The 17,613-nt window shown below is 38.2% G+C and overlaps 1 protein-coding gene across 2 annotated transcripts in view; it reads right to left on the reverse strand.

Moving 5' to 3' along the window:
• Nucleotides 1-645: 645 nt before the first annotated feature.
• Pir (pirin) overlaps nt 646-17,613 on the reverse strand; it is a 71,387-nt gene continuing 54,419 nt past the window's right edge. For both annotated transcript variants that reach the window (XM_042680472.1, XM_042680474.1), the window contains exons 8-10: nt 12,743-12,825; nt 3,443-3,509; nt 646-961 (exon numbers count right to left, since the gene is read on the reverse strand). In XM_042680472.1, coding sequence (XP_042536406.1) covers nt 849-961; nt 3,443-3,509; nt 12,743-12,825 — 263 coding nt within the window. In that variant the 3' untranslated portion in view covers nt 646-848. The remainder of the gene's footprint in view (nt 962-3,442; nt 3,510-12,742; nt 12,826-17,613) is intronic.

The raw sequence follows: 17,613 nt of genomic DNA on the forward strand, positions 1-17,613 counted from the left end.
TCTCACTCTCATGCTCCAAAAATAATCAAGAGGTGGATAAGTCTTCCATTTAAAGAAAGAACTCTACATTCAATTCATGTGCAACAAATTAAAAAAAAATCTCTTCCCTCTATGTCCAGGTTCTAGCTACTTTATAAAGAAGTGGTACGGCTACCAATGCTAGCAGTTACAGAAGGCTAGAACCCAACTCTAGATTAAAACTTCTTTTAACAACCTTCATGGAAGCTTGCAGAAGCATGTGTCTTAAATCTGACACAGATTTTGGCAGGAAATGCAGGGAAGTTTTGGCTGTAATCCTGCTGTATCTCCACCAATAGCAGGGCAATTTTTAAAACGGACTCCAATGCTCAGGGCTGCTGTTATTTTAAAGCAGATAACCTGTAACATGAAACCCCAGCATACTCACTGTCTTGATGATTGTATTGCAATGGGAGTGCATGGAAAGGGACCGCAAGTGCTCACAGATCTGCTACCAGTAACAAAGGAAGCAATCAAATATGCTTCATACAAACTCACAAATGCACAAAAAATAACAAAGGCATCTGTACACATATACAAAAGGCAAACATACCGAGAACAACTGCCCCTCTTCTTTTTTTCACATAATAGAAGCTTAATAACATCAGTCACAACAAAAGACACTGATTTTTAAAGAAGCAATGATGGTTTATTTGCATGTGCCAGGAAATAGCCAACATATAAATTGCTATAAAAATCATATCACTTTCATGTGGAATTCTTTAGAAACATCAGCTTAAGTGAGCTTTTGAAATGGAATGCTTTGTATGGTTTAACACCATGAATGTCCAAATTTTAGGAAGCATCAGATTCTGGTTTTGTGCTCTTCACTAGTTTCCAATCTTTGACTTCCAAGTTTTGGCCTTTTCAAACCCATTTTTTGCATTTCTGAAGTCAAGTATGGCTTCCGAAATTTCTTCATTGGTGTTCATCACAAATGGACCTAGGGCAGAAAGACACATTCACCAAGTTCTAGGTGACAGTATTATCATCTACCACTAGAAATGATACATATTTCTATAAGCTTCTAATTTGAAATGAAATCAAGGCCATCTGAGATAGTAGAGTTTTCTTTCACACTATTCAATTCTACAGGATTGCAATTTTAGTTTCTTGGTTAAGACTATGTTTGATCATAGATGCCCATAAAGACTGAACTTGAGATAAACAATGTGATCACATCTCACCCATCCATTGCAGGTAATGACAATTCCTTTATTCAAAACATTCTTAGAGAGAAAAAAAAATTAATGACTTCAATTTGAGCTTTTTTTTGGAGGAGGATTTTTTTTCTGTTTATAGTATATTTATCACTTTCCTTCTCTCACCTCTAAAACAAAACAAAAACAAAAACAATACAACACATACAGAGCAAGGCAGAAGATGAGAAAGAAGGTCAAAGATAGTTAATGTAGGCGGGTGCTGGTGGCTCACACCTGTAATCCTAGCTACATAGGAGGCTGAGATCTGAATATTGTAGTTCAAAGCCAGCCTGGGCAGGAAAGCCCATGAGACACTTATTTCAACGTAACCATCAGGAAACCGGAAGTGGCTCAAAGTTGCCTTGAGCAAAAAAGCTCAGGGACAGTGCCCAAGCACTGAGTTCAAGCCTCTTGACTGACTCCCAGCATCAAGGAAGGAAGGAAGGAAGGAAGGAAGGAGGGAGGGAGAGAGGGAAGGAGGGAGGGAGGGAGGAAGGGAGGGAAAGGAGGAAAGAGGCAGAGAAGGAAGGAAGGAAGGAAGGAAGAAAAGCAGAGAAAAAATATACCTTATGACCCAATACAAAACTGCTATGTTTTCCCTCATAGTTCCAAGATCACTGTCTAACCAAATAAGTACTTAAGAAGTGTATCTTTTTTTTAAGAGAGTGGAGAATTCTAATAGTGAAACTTCTTTGAAAAAGAAACTTACAATCTAACAAAATGAATACCAGAAAGGTGGGACTTGGGATGTTAGGAGGGAGTGAGGTCAAGGAGAAAGGGACAGATGAATGAAGAGAGGAAGAGTTGGTGAATAGACTCATATTATTCAATGCACACAGATGAAAACAGAACCAGGTAAATTGAGGGGATGGGTAAGGTTGGTAGAGATGGAAGAAAATGAGCAAAGGGGTGATATTGATCAAGACACATTGTACTTACAAGCTGACATGATGAATGGTAACCCATTTGTACAACTACTTAAAGGATAACAAAACTAGACTTCTACCTTATCTGGCTAGAATAGTTCTTTTCTTAATTGAACAAACTAAAGAATAGTACAGCGAGTCTCTGTCAAAAACAATCAACCAGCCAGCCAAAGACAACATAAAGACCGAACCAGAGTCCACAATTGCCCCTATAAATCTAACACACTAAGAAAGTTCGCCTCCCATTTCCATCTTTCTCAATTGTCTGCATCCACCACTCTCTGCACATTATGTTTCTATTTATATATATTCAATATTGGTTTTCTAGGAAACACAGACTTTCTATATACCTCTTACCATGTTTAAATATGTTGGACTAACCCTCACAAGCCAATGCTTTGCATCAGTTTCAACTACAATGGGTAAATATTTTATTTTCTTTCCTCAATACCCACATTACAATATTCACTAATGAAATTACTAAACTGAAAAAGGGAAAAGAAAAGAGAAGGATGGCTATAGGTCTTTAGGTTCATTTCTGGGTTTTCAATTCTATTCCATTGGTCCTGAGGTCTGTTTAAGTGAAGTAAGCCAGGCCCAAAGAAACATAGGTCCCATGGTTTCCCTTCTTTGCAATAACTGGTATATGTCTGAGTCAAGCAGAAAAGGTCAGATAAATTGATGTTAGGGGAATGAACCCCAAGATAAGTATTCAAATGTTTTTTTTTCTTTCATGCAATTGTTTCTAACATATTTATGATTTCTATGTTGCTTTGTATGTCCCTCCCCCACGGTATAACCCCTGCTTTCACTGTATTTGATGTTGCTGTAATTTGTGGAGGGGAAGGGAAAAAACAAATCGTTTAACTAGGGATACAGGTGGACCCATTGAAACAATGAGATGTATGAGTCATTATGTCAAAAAACGAACTCTACAACTTTGGTGGGGGGGAGGATCAAATGGGGGGAGGTAGGGGAAGTATGGGAAGGGATGGGAAGGGGAAACAAAGAGGAGGCAACAATGCTTTATAAGAAATGTACTCGTTATCTTGCCCATGTAATTGTAACTCCTCTGTACGGTATTCTCACAATTAAAAAAAAAAGAAAAGAGAGAGAAATTAAAAATAAATCACCACGTCATGCATTTCCTCTGACAATAGCAGAGATGAAATGATATCCTTAAATTTGCTGATGGGGAGACAAGTCAAAAAAGCCACTTTTCCCAGTGGTGCTAAATATACACATTCATCTAAAAAACAAAGTTGCTGAGGAAAATCAGGATCATTTTGAGCTTACCATGTTGGACAACTGGTTCTCTTAATGGCTCCCCAGCAATTAGGACAAAGTGGCATCTCTCTGGATCCTAAATTGAGGAACAAAATCAAGACCCAATCAACAAATGCCAAATTAGGAACAATTTCTAGTTGACATGCCAGTGTATGCATGATATTCTTAATTTTGAGTACAAATTCCAAAAATATGTTGGGTAGAATACTCAAGGTGGACATATTTACTCCTTAGGATATGTAGAAACAACTGGAACTCAAAAATAAGTCCAGTTTGCCAAAATATTAACATTCTTTAATTAAAACAGGGTAATGTAAATTAAGATCTTCTTTAAATGTTAAAATCTTTATGACAAATTATATAATTGAACTGGATTACTATAAGAATTATGGTTTCTCAGCAACAATAATTTTAAAGGGAATATTACTTATATAAACCCCAAATAAAATTTTATTACTTTTGACATTATAATTAGTTTCAGATATGCCCCTGAAATGTTGCACTAAAAGAGCCTTGTGAAAACAGCGTCTATGGGACAGTTTTTTTTTTCTGAAATGGTCTTAGATATTATTGTCACTGAAGTTTTTCTATAGAATTAAGGAATGGCTTTTTCCAAGCTGGAAAAGATATTAATTTATAATATTCAGGGCTCATGTGGATTCAGGGAAATATATAATTTTATACATTTGGGGGAGGGTTGAAATTTGGGCAGTAATCTCCCCAGAGAGCAATGTGAAAATATTGTTGAAGGCCTCCAATTATTACTGATGTTTCCTGATCCAGGAAGACCAGTGTGGAAAACAGAGTGTAAGAGGTTACTCAGTTCCAGTTTCTTTAGTATAGCACTAATAATCAGGATGACCTTGATCAAGATGCACTGTACTCATAAATAGACATGTTGAACTGAGACCTCTTTGTACAACTATTTAAAAAGAATAAAAAAAATTGGAAACAGCCAGGTGTTGATGGATCATGCCTGTAATACTAGCCACTCAGGAGACTAAGATCTGAGGATCATGATTCAAAAGCCAGCCCAGAAAGGAAAACCTGTGAGATGCTTATCTCCAGTTAACCACCAAAAAGCCACAAGTGGAGCTGTGGCTCAAGTGGCAGAGCTTTAGCCTTGAGCAAAAGTAGCTTGAGACAGAGCCCGGGCCCTGAGTTCAAGTCCCAGGGCTGGCACAAAAAATTGGAAACACTTCTCCAATAATAAATAAATGGTTAAATGACTATGATGATGAAATGGTAGTTGGCTATTGAAATTCATTTTGTTAATACATGTTTAAATTGCAAATGTCGAAAGGTACATGGCAAGTTTTTAAGCTATCAAAAAATAGTGTACATTATGATTTTTCATATTTAGAAAAATCAAGGAATCAGCTATTAAGAGATTAGGAAAAGAAACACTAAATTGGAGCATCAGTGATGAAAGATTTTAACTCTGAGCCTGAGAGCTGTCCCTCAGCTCTTCAGCTCAGGTTAGTGCTCTACTAGTTGAGCTACAGTGCCACTTCCGGTTTTCTGGTGGTTTATTGGAGAGAAGAGTTTCATGGACTTTTGTGCCCAGGCTGGCTTTGAACCTTGATCTTCAGATCTCAGCCTCCTGAGTAGCTAGGATTACAGGTGTGAGCCACCAGCGCCTGGCAAGTTTATATTTTTTACAGCTTTTTTGTCCTTTTAAAACTTGCTACCAGGATGGTAAGGGGAAAATAAAGGAGGAGGCAACAATGCTTGATAAGAAATGTACTCATTACCTTGCTCATGTAACTGTAACCCCTCTGTAGGGTATTTTCACAGTAATAAAAAAAAATTCTTGCTACCATGTGTTCATTTTAAAAATTAATAAGATGGTCTGGAAGTATAGCTTATTAGTATAGCACATGCTTAGCATGCATAAACCCTGGGATTCAATTTCTCATCCCACCCACCCAGCTCCCAAAAAAGATACATTCTCTATGTGTATTGTTTTGTGCTGGTCTTAGGGCTTGAACTTGGGGCCTAGACACTGTCTTTGTGCTTTTTCTCTCAAGGCTGGCACTCTACCACTTGAGCCAAAGCTCCACTTCCAGCTTTTTAGTAGTTAATTGGAGATAAGAATCTCATAGACTTTCCTGCTTGAGCTGGCTTTGAATCATCATCATCAGATCTCAACTTCCCAAGTAGTTAGGAGTATAGGCATGAGCCTCCAGTGCCAGGCAAATTAAATTTGTGTTAAGGGAACCACATAATAAATAATTTCTGATTAAAAATAGGACGATTTCCTCATATAATTATTCATACATTTTATGGGGCTGAGAAGGTGGCTCAGTGGTAGAGCACTTGCCTTGCATGCATGAGGCCCTGGGTTCGATTCCTCAGCACCACATAAGCAGAAAGCAAAAAAGCCGGAAGTGGTGCTGTGGCTCAAGTGGTAGAGGGCTAGCCTTGAGCTGAAGAGCTGAGGGACAGCGCCCAGGCCTAGAGTTCAGGCCCCACGACCGGACCCCAAAAAAATTATTCATACATTTTAAATAATTGATATGTCATATAACTGTCAGTACCTATTTTTCCTAAATCGTGCTTATATCATAAATATATAACTTTTTGATAAACATTATTGTTGAAAACTGGTGCTTTGATTTGAAATTAAGGAGAATTAAGATACTGTTGGAGGTGAAATATCTACCTACCTATCTATCTGTCTGTCTGTCTATCTATCTATCTATCTGGAAAGAGAGAGACTTTTGTGATCTCACAACTTAGTAAAGAGGCTCCATATGTGTTAGGGACTTCAGAACAATGGTAGAAGATAATGCATACTTTGAGTGAGGCAGTATCTCTGGAGGCTGATCTAACCTAAGATAGCTCAAATTAGTGCTAAGGTAGAGAAAGAAAAAAATATACATGAAGTATGTTGTATTATGCCACTAGGTGAGGACGGAGCTTGCCACATTTCTTACTGAGTGCCCACCAGGTTTTAGGAACTTGGACCATGATTGCTAGCAAGAGCAATCAAAGAACTACTATTAGGGAAAGAAGCTGGGGAAAGGACTCTATGAGAAATTGTGCCTTCTAAAACTGTGATGTTTAGGGCTGGGAAGGTGGCTCAGTGGTAGAGTGCTTTTCTTACATGCATGAGGCCCTGGGTTCACTTTCTCAGCACCAGATAAGCAGAAAAAGCCGGAAGTGGCACTGTGGCTCAGGTGGTAGAGTGCTAGCCTTGAACTGAAGAGCTGAGGGACAGTGCCCAGGTCCAGAGTTCAGGCTCCACAATCCTCCCCCCCCCCCCCTCCACATACACGGTGATGTTTAAATGAGTATACATGTAACAATTTTAAATACTCACTACAAAATATTTATTTTCAAAAAATATTTATTTTCTATGGAAAGAATCAATTTTAGTATGAAACAAGAGTCATAATTTATAAGTTGATCTGATAAAGGATGACATTTAATAGTGTTTTTGTTTGGTTTTTGCCAGTCGTGGGGCCTGAACTCTGGGTCTGGGCGCTGTCCCTCAGCTCTTCAGCTCAAGGCAAGTGCTCTACCACTTGAGCCACAGTGCCACTTCTGGATTTTTCTGCTTATGTGGTGCTGAGGAATCAAATGCAGGGCCTCATGCATGCAAGGCAAGCACTCAGCCTCTGAGCCACCTTCCTAGCCCCATTTAATAGTGTTTTAAGATGGTTTCTTTGTTTTTTGTTTTGTTTTTTTAGCCAGGGGAAAGGAGGTATACTTGGAGTTTAAAGTTCAAGAAGCAGAGGAGAAAGGTTAAAAGAGAAGCAAAGAAAGCTTATATCATGTGGGTGCTGACTGCTCAGCATGTACGTTCCTTAATCGAAAGATGAGTCTTTTGGGAGAGATGAACATACTGTACAGTTTACACATTTTGAAATGATAAAGTCCTAAATATGAAAGGCTTTACTATTTTTATATTACTCAAATAAAATGATGGATTCCCAACTATTATTTGGACAGTACGATGAAAGGACACAAGCATTTGGTCTAAAATAAGAAACTATAATACTTTGGGAGTTACAAAGTTTGGTTCTCCATCATTACAGAAATATGGAGGGTGTTCCAAGTTTCTTTCAATGAGTTTTGCACAAATTTAACTTTTTAATGTTCTCATTTACTTTAATCTAAACCAGATCTCTGTTGTGTCTTTTTCTTTTTCTTTTTAATTTTCCTTAGTTGGTCTTTCTTAAAATCTGATAATCTCTCTGGATATTCAATAGAGTGCCAATAGGACTTAAAGTCCCAGCTGCTGTTATCTTGAAAATCCTCATGGTGACCTTGCCCATAGTGTCAAATGATGAAAATCATACAAAGATGTAGAGAATGAAAGACCAATTTCAGACATGAGATCTCATGTGGTTCTAAGTCAATGCCTGATTTGATAGGGGAAAACACTCATTACACAGTAACAGGGGTCTGCTTCTTCCTGTTGAATTACTCCAACTAAAACGAATGCTCTTTGAGAGGCCAGATCATATCTTTTACTTTGTTATACCTTCTCACAGTCCTAATTCAGAATCATGTCCCTTATAACTTACCTAAAAGCTCACTTTTGCCAAAATGTATCTTGAGGTTCCATCCACTGATACCAATAATGAATGATCAAAGCCCAGATAAATGTCCTATGATTCACTTAATAATTTCAAAGTATGACTTCCAAACCCAGTATATTTGATTTAAATATATAGCTTGAGGTAATAGTGGAACTTTGAAAATGAAGTGAAGTGTATGCAATTGCATTTATTGTAGTGATATGTTACCTGAAATTACCAGAAAGAAACTGAACTTAAGCATGGTTTAACTACATCTAACTGTTCTTACTAAACTTCATTGTACTTCTTGGGCCAATGGAAAGATATGCACAAAACAATTAACTGTTACCAGTTCTGCAAAATGGGTAGTTTCCTTTTTTTTTTCAAAAAAAATCTTTCTGTAGTTGTTCAGAGGAGTTGCCATTTCTTTGTCAATGTCAGCCCTTTGGAGTGGTTTCTTATATTATGAACGTCTATATTTATAAGCAAGAAAGTTGTACCTTGTTTTAAAGGAGTGTTTTGCTTTATTTCTCTAAATGGCTATTGCCATTAAATGTTATGTTTAATCCAACTTTAATCATTGTTGTTTTAATCAATTATCCATAAATGGTGTCAATTTAAGAGCATGGCTACTCTCGGGTATGGTTTGAATGATTAACAATGAGGAACTGATTGTGTACTTAGTTTGCTCATCTAACAGGACACTAGTATAAATACTGTGCTAAACATGAGATGGAGCGTTTCATAGCAAGCTCATGTGTTCCTAATCATGGTGCCACAGGGAGCAACTATCATTCAGGAAAAAGTCCAAAACACCAACTAAGGACCAAAGTAGCAAAGAGAGCCTGAGCCCTTGAAATAGAGGCTGTACCAGGGTGACTGGTATCAGTCCAGGATTAATGGCCAGAGTAGCCTGGGGTTCATACTAATCTATGAAACTGGTTAAAATTTAAGTCTGTTTTGAAGCCATGTGGCTCAGATTTCCTCTAAAAAATCAAAAGTTCTGACCCAAAGATATTTAAAGGTAACACAAACCAAGACCCCATGACTTTGCTATCTGCTGTAGCCAACTTTGGAATAATGACAGAAGGTGATGTACCCCTGAGTAAGGAAGGGTCGCTCAAGTCTGAGCTAACTGAAGATAACTCAAAGACATGCTAAGATGGAGAAAAGAAACCTGGGGAAAGAGAGAAAGCATGACTTCCTATATCGTCCTATTCTTGCATTCTTTTCCTGTCCTAGAGACTGGCCACTCTAGAGGAAATTGCCTACATTGCTGATGGATGATGGAGATGAGTGTGATGATTGATGATACAGTAAAATTGCAGGAAAACAGTGTGAAGGAAGTCAGGGGTTATCTTATTCTTATTCTTATTCTTGATCACAATTTAGTGCTATACTAGGAAGTCACATCTTGGCTCCTGATTGAATCTTCAGGCTAAGGCTGGTTCCACATGAGGATAACTCTAGCCTAGAGCCTGACTGAATAGGACTGTAGAAGCTGTTAAGTACCCTTTGGTTGGGCCTGAGGTTTAAACCTAACCTAATAACATGTATGTGGGATGACTGTCTGTCAAATTAGGCCTTTGGATGTGCAAACTTTCCAGTTACTACTATTTTCCAATGTACTATGCCAGGGACTGGTAAACTTTCCTTGTCAGGAGAATTTTAGATTTTGTGGCTCATTCAATCTCTGTCACAACTCAATTTTCCCTTTATGGTAGGAAACAATAGGTAGAAAATAGCAAGTGAATGGGTAATGGCTATAGTTTAGTAACACTTTATTTAGAAAAACACATTTGGATTTGGCCTATTGAATATCACTTATTCTCCTCTATGCTAGATTTGGAATAGACTTTTAATGTAAGTAATCTCAAATATTCTTAAAAAAAATCTCGTGCACTTGGCTTCAATTATTTCAATTTCAAAGACAAAGCTTGTGAAGCTCAGAAAGGTTTAGAGACATGTCCAAAGACTCAGCTGACAATGTGACAAAGCCAAGATTTAAATTTTTACAGCCTCTTTCCTATTGTAATCTAAGGGGGAGTTTCTACTTACTATGGGTATAAGAGACACGTTCTATTTAAATAAGAATTTTTGTGCTAGTACTGAGGCTTGAATTCAGGGCCTCCACGTGCTGTCCTTTAGCTTTTCCTCTTAAGACTAGCACTCTACATTTGAGTCACAGATTCACTTCTGGATTTTTGATGGTCAAATGGAGAAAAGGATCTTATGGACTTTCTTGCCTAGGCTGGCTTCAAAGAGCAAGCCTCAGATCTCAGCCTCCGGAATAGATAGGATTACAGATGTGAGCCACCTGTACTCAGGTAAATGTGAATTATTTTAAATAGGTTTTTTTTGTGTTGTTGTTGTTGGCTATGGGGCTTGAACTCAGGGCCTGGGCTTTATCCCTGAACTCTTTTTCCCAAGACTAGGGCTTTACAACTCTGAGCCACCGCTTCAACTCTGGTTTTCTGGTGGTTAATTGAAGCCAGGATTACAGGTGTGAGCCACTGGTGCCTGGCTTTTAAATAGCACTTTCCCCACAAGATCTTTTTAAGGTTTTGAGAGTGCAGGCTATACTTCTTTATGTGAATTGCACATGTCCCTTTGGCGGCGTGTGCTGTTTGTTAGGGGATTGCTGACTTCTGGCTGTATACTTTTCTGTTCTGGCTGTCTCCCTGTCCTTCTGGTTCTCCTCATCACTTTCTTTTTTTTGGGGGGGGGGGTCCGGCTGTGGGGCCTGAACTCTGGGCCTGGGCGCTGTCCCTCAGCTCTTCAGCTCAAGGCTAGCGCTCTACCACTTGAGCCACAGTGCCACTTCCGGCTTTTTTCTTTTTGCTTATATGGTGCTGAGGAATCGAACCCAGGGCCTCAGGCTTGCAAGGCAAGCACTCTACCACTGAGCCACCTTCCCAGCCCCATCCTCATCACTTTCTTTTTGGTGTTTTGTTTTACCTCCGACATCTTAATTATCTGTAATGTGTTAGACAGATAATGTCTAGGAAGAATGGAGGTTGTTGAGTCAAACCGCATACTGTTATATACTAAGCTGATGTCTGCAGATTCTGCTCTGTGTATAACTCCCATGCCTCCTTTCTGTATTGGGTTGAAATATGTGAAACTACCATTTATATAGGTCAAAAGTGATGACTTGATATGGTTCAACTTAATATTAGAGGGCACAGATTCTGAGATCTGGTGTTCATAGGATTTCTTTTTTCCTTTTCCTTTAGAGTTCATAGAGGTGCTGTAGATGATTAAAGTATTGGAAGGTGAGCTGTCAGGAAAGTGAGCTAAGGTACAATAATTCCTGAAAAATCCCTCTATATTAGATCATTCCGGGGTCAGAGGGCTGGGAGAAGGTCAGACTGTCTCTCCATCAGTCACCTGTACACTGAAATAGTTCTTATCCCTACGTTTCAAAATTTATCTTTTCAGGAGCTTTTGCAAAATGATCTCAATTCTCCTTAACAGAGTGACACAAAGCACTGAGATGACTTAATAAATAGACTGTAGTGAAGGTCAGTGAACTGCTCAACAGAATGAAACAGACATAAAAGGAAACTGGAAATTTATTTTTAAAAAATACCTCTCAAGCCTCCTTAAATATTAGAAATGTTACTTAAAAAGCAGAGGTCTGTCAAAAAGAACTTTAAAACACATGACATACTAGTCTCAGTTCACAATGGGGATTCTTTTCAGAGGGCTCTAGGTGAGCATGCAGATCTTATTGATACTGTCACAGTGTGTGCCTACTTTTACTTATGCTAAAAGCAAAATAAATCAGTTTTACAATGAAGAAGTATTGCCTCCAGATTCAAGTTTGTAGGACTAAACCATGTGTTCTTTATATGATTCCTAAATATTAGGAATTACTTTGATATAGGTAGAACATTAATGAGCCCCAAGATAAGGACACAAGGACACAAGTGGTTTTTTCTTTCTTGCTATTGTTTCTAACATATTTATAAGGTGATTGTTGCTTTTTATGTCCCTCCCCCACAGTATAACCCCTTTTTTTCACTGCATTTGATGCTGGTATAATTTGGGGAGGGGAAGGGAAAAAACAAATTGTTTAAATAGGGATACAGGTGGACTCATTGCAACAATGAGATATACAAGATGCTATGTCGAAAAACGAACTTTACAACGTTGGTAGGGGAAAGGGAGAATGTAGTCCTGGAGATGTGAGGGCAGGGATGGGAGGGGCAAAACAAAGGAGGAGGCAACAATGTCTGATAAGAAATGTCCTCATTCCCTTGCTCATGTAATTGTAACCCCTCTGTATGGTATTTTCACAATAAAAACTTATTTAAAAAATTAAAAAAAGAAACAAACAGAAATAGGAAAAAGTATTGAATGGGGTCAGAAAATCTGTTGCATAATTTATTCCCCAAAGAAGACAAATTTTCTAGCTTTATATCATCATTACATATGTTCTCAGAAGAAGACAGAATATATAATTTAAGAAAACGGAAAAAAAGGAGACAGAACTTTTAGCCAGGTGCCGGTGGCTCCCACCTGTAATCTTAGCTACTCAGGAGGCTGAGATCTGATGATGCAGTTCAAAGCTGGCCTGGACAGGAAAGGTTGTGAAACTCTTATCTCCAATAAACCACCAGAAAACTGGAGGTAGTGCTGTGGTTCAAGTGGTAGAGCGCTAACCTGGAGCTGAGGAGCTGAGAGACAGTGCTCAGGCCCAGAGTTCAAGCCCCATTACCGACCAAAAAAAAAGAAAAGAAAAGAAAAAAGAAAATGGAATGTTTTCCATACTTACCTTGTTCTCTACCTGGACATTGTCACCTTCTCCAAGCACTGCTGTGTGATGAGGTTCTATTTTTTGTTGTGCATCATCAGGCCCTACAAAAATATGACCCACTAACTTCAGTACTTATTACTATATATTTTTCCTATGACCACACGTTTGGCCAACTACTTAGCATCATAATATTGGTTTCAATTTTAGAAATAACAAACTTCAGGATCTCCTTAAATCTCTTGTTGACTCTATTTGTTACCATTAACAAAACTTGTTGCTTTTCAGTGAAGGGAAGAATAGGGAGGTAAATCCTGCATTTTGCTTTCAGATAATTTTTTATTGTCATGCTCAAATTGTTCAATTGATATGCAAAGTCTTTGATATTACATGTCCATAAGAAAGAAGCATATTTAGAGGCTGAAGGCATGGCTCAAGTGGTAGAGTGCATCCATACCGAGTACAAGGCTCTGAATTCAAACCCCAGTACCACCAAAAAAACAAAAAGAGAAACAAAGAAAAAATATACATAGAAAATTATCAAATGCCATCAATAATTCACACCAAGACATATTTATTGAGCTTCTAAAATGTCCTATTGCTAGGGGAAACACATAAACATGTAAAAACAAATTCCTTGCATACAAATAATCCATAGTCTTATGAGAGGCCAACACAATAAACCAGGGAATAATTCAACTGGAAAATAAGTTGGATAGCTATTGAACAACAGGTATAAGACAATGAATACATACCCTACATGTTATGGGAGCGTGTCTTCAGGATGGATATGATTTCAGCTCTTTCATACTAAAGTTCACAGATGAAATATTAACCAAATTGCATACATACAAGGCAGCTGGTTTCATGCATCTTGAATTCATGATACTGCTTTAATGCAGTGACAAAAGGTAGCACTCAAAAAATAATACTGAATTGAGTCAGGCATTGGTGGCTCATGCCTGTAATCCTAGCTACTCAGGAGAGCTGAGGACAGTATCTCAAAGCCAGGCCAGGTAGGAAAGTTCATGAAATGTATCTTCAATCAACCAGCAAATGCCTGGAAGTGGAGGTATGGGCCAAGTGATAGCTGATGGGAGCAGCTTACCATTCTGGGTGTCCGGGCACCCGTTGCAAGATATTCACCATAGAATGAAGAGTATCAGTCAATCACGTGGGTTTAGCAGGCGGGAAGGAATTAAAAAGGACTTTTTGGTAAGCCTACGCGTGTTACAGGAAGGTTGTTACCTGTAAGAGCCAATGACTGTGTATCACTTGTGAAAAAGTGAACTAGTGAAAAAGCCAACTAAGAGAAATCTGAGTTCAAGCCCCAGTATTGGCTCACACCCCAAACAATAATAACAACAGTGATGATGAAGAAGGAGGAGGAGGAGGAGGAGGAAGAGGAGGAGAATTGGTATTTTTTTTTTTGGTATCACCATCAGAATAGCTTTCTTGACTACAATGTTCATTGGTTAGAAACAAAGAAGTCAGCTTGTCCAAAGAGTTCTTATTCTAATTTTATATGGAATGCAGCTTCTGCCCATCCTCTCTGCTCATACATGAGAGGGATCATGGGGCTGATCCTGAAGGAGCCATTTGAAATGTCCAATCATAAGATAGACCTTCTTTGTAGAAACTAGAGTCAGATTTCTAGGTTCATGCTTTTATATGTACCTTCACCTTCTGGGTATTATATTCAATTTTCTTTTTTGAGGTTTTAGGGATTGAATTTAGGGCCTTTGCTTGCTAGGCAAGTTCCCTACCGCCTGAGTTAAACCCACTGTAGGAAATCTTTTAAAACAGGGTCACAGAAAGTTAAGCCTGACTCCAGCTCCAATTCTAGGCCATTCCTGTGATATTTTACCCATCTGGTTTTCTCCTGCACCTAAAATAAGTCTTGAAGAAAATATATCCTATTGTTTCTAACTACTTTCAAATTTAAGTAGAGCCAAATCAGATAATAAATAGTTTCCATTTGGGAAGCTTTGCCAGGAATGTTAAATCTAATAACACAGCTACGGAAAATTGAACCAAAGACAATGTAATTGCAATTTTTGCCTAAAAAGTTATAAAAGGTCAAAATACTTATTTTTAATGTAATTGTACAAAGGGATTATCAGTGAACATTTCAACATTCAACATTTATAAGTACAATGCATCTTGATCAATACGACCCCTTTCATCAATCTTCCCAGTGTGTGTGTGTGTGTGTGTGTGTGTGTGTGTGTGTGTGTGTGTGGTGGTACTGTGGTACTGGAGCTTGAACTCAGGGCCTGGGCACTCTTAGCTTTTCATTCCAAGCTGGCACTCTAGCACTTATGCCAGAGCTCTACTTCCTCAAAACATTTTAAAACCTGTTTTTAAGTTAATGCTCTGTCTTCAGTGTGTGATTAGCTACACTTTGACCTTTCTTACTCTTTTTCTTCTCTTTATAAGAACTACTGTCCCAATTATTCTCTGCCTCATGGTAGTTTCATGATACAGATGACATTCTCAATTTTATGTATGTACTTGAAATGCTTTTATCTGATAGAAGACTGTTAACTGAAAAAGATAGGCTCAGACTTTGAAGTGTAAACATTCATTTGTCTGAGAATCTTATAGTTCAGATGGATGGGCTAGCTGGATTGAAAAAAGCATTGTCTTTCTTTTTAAAGTTTACCTACAATGTACCATCTAAATATCCTTCTAGATATTTGTGTTCACTAAATTCACTATCATCTCCCTCATTGGCTAATTGAAGGCATTTCTGTAAAAATTCACTTTCATTAAATATTTCTCTTGTTCTGAAAATAACATCTGTCTACCTACCTTTCTCTCTATTAATTTATATGTTATCTAATGAAATTACATAATTGCAAGTATTGCTACAACTGGTACAAACAGATGGAAAAGAAACACAACTACCTGTGAATTTGCTACAGCTCAGCTGATGGGAGCAGCTGACCATTCTGGGTGTCCGGGCACCCGTTGCAAGATATTCACCACAGAACGAAGAGTATCAGTCAATCTGGTGGGTTTAGCAGGTGGGAAGGAATTAAAAAGGACTTTTTGGTAAGCCTATGTGTGTTACAGGAAGGATGCTACCTGTAAGATCTAATGACTGTGTCAAACTCGGAATCACAAATATAAAAGTTGAGTGTAAACTAAACATGAATAACTACTGATTTTAGTAAGTGTGAACAATGTACTGCCATTGTAAGCCAGTTACCTTTCATTTCAATCATAACAGATTATATTTTCAGATTGTTAAATACATTTTTAAGTACCAACCATATATTGGTATTGGTCCTTTAAGGAGACTGGCATTCAAACTGACAAGCTATATTCTTTTGCTCTTTGCATTGATGTGTAGTGTTGATGTGTAGCGTTATTTTCTTAACTTCATGGAATGGATTAAGTAATTAGTATCCATAGGATATATTAGCTTCATGATTACATTGTTTTTCTTTGCATTTTAATTTTTTGTGACAGTACTGGAGCTTGAACTTTGGGCCTTTTGCTTTTTTACTCAAGGCTGGCATTCTACCATTTGAGTCACAGCTCTACTTCAGGCTTTTTGCTGGTTAACTGGAGATAAGGGTCTGATGGACTTTCCTGCCTGGTCTGGGCTTGAACTGTGATCCTCAGAACTCAGCCTCCTGAGTAGCTAGGATTACATGTGTGAGTCACTGGCACTTGGCTTTTTTTTTTTTTTTTTTGCTGGTAGTGGAGCTTGAACTCTGGGCCTGGCCACTGTTCCTCAGCATTTCAGCTCAAGGCTAGCGCTCTACCACTTGAGCCTCAGTGCCACATCTGGCTTTTTCTGCTTATGTTTTGCTGAGTAATGGAACCCAGGTTCTCATGCATTCAAGGCAAGCACTCTACCACTGAGCCACCTTCCCAGCCCCTCTTTATTTTTTTTAACATATGCTGCACACACTCCAGGTGAGGGATGGTCAAAGAACTTTCTGCCTCCATATAAGATGTCTATGAATGGATTCTGTCATTGAACCACCAACTTAGCAGGTTCTCCATTGCTGAAAAAAGCAAGTGTATAAAAATCAACAAAGACATTGGAAAGGCATAAAATAAGTACTTTCAAATGAATCTCAAATGAGTATTATTTTCAGTAAGAAAATGTTGAATTTACTCGCTTCTGCTCTGTTAACTTCTTTTCTTCATGATATTATTACAAGACAGTTACATGGTCCCAGTATAGTTACCTTGAATTGAAAGTATTCGAATGCCCTTGCAAGCAGTTAGCTGACTGGCATTGTCTATCATGCAAAGTTTCACTTACTTCCTGTGTCAATCTTTTCAATGACTCTCATCGATTTCCATTTTATTCAGCCTGTCCAGAAATTTTTTTCAACCAAGTTTGCAGTCTATTTATTCCAGTCCAACTCACTAATTATATGTCATCAACTTTTAATAGAACAGAGGTTGCTGGACATTTTTAAAAAGATAATTACTTGTTTATCAGCTCCTGTCATTCTAGTTTTATAAGCAAAATTAAAATGACACAGTAAACTCAGCAAGTGTTTTCCCAATTCTCTCTAGACATGTGAAGTCAGTACATGTTCAATCGCTGTTTTGTCATTTCTTTACTTCTGGGGCTTAGTTCTTTCCCTTTTCTTATTCTCATCAATACCCCTATTAGCAGGTGGGTTGGAAAGGAAGGAGATAAAATTCAAATGAGGTCATTTGGCTTGTTGCTCATTAGTTAGAGTCCTAAGAGACCAGTTTTCTGAGCTGAATTTGCTCCATGGTCCAGTTTGTGTTGAACGGATTTAACTTTGCTCCAAGGCTACAGGCTGCAACCATATCTCCTGCCAGATGTTTTTTGCACTTAGAGCTATGATCACAAGGGAGGACGAGGCCTGTGACCAGAGATGACTCAAGAAAAT

The sequence above is a fragment of the Dipodomys spectabilis genome, unplaced genomic scaffold (genome assembly GCF_019054845.1).
Source record: "Dipodomys spectabilis isolate Male_0828 unplaced genomic scaffold, ASM1905484v1 ptg000061l, whole genome shotgun sequence".
In the NCBI taxonomy this organism is placed as follows: Eukaryota; Metazoa; Chordata; class Mammalia; order Rodentia; family Heteromyidae; genus Dipodomys; species Dipodomys spectabilis.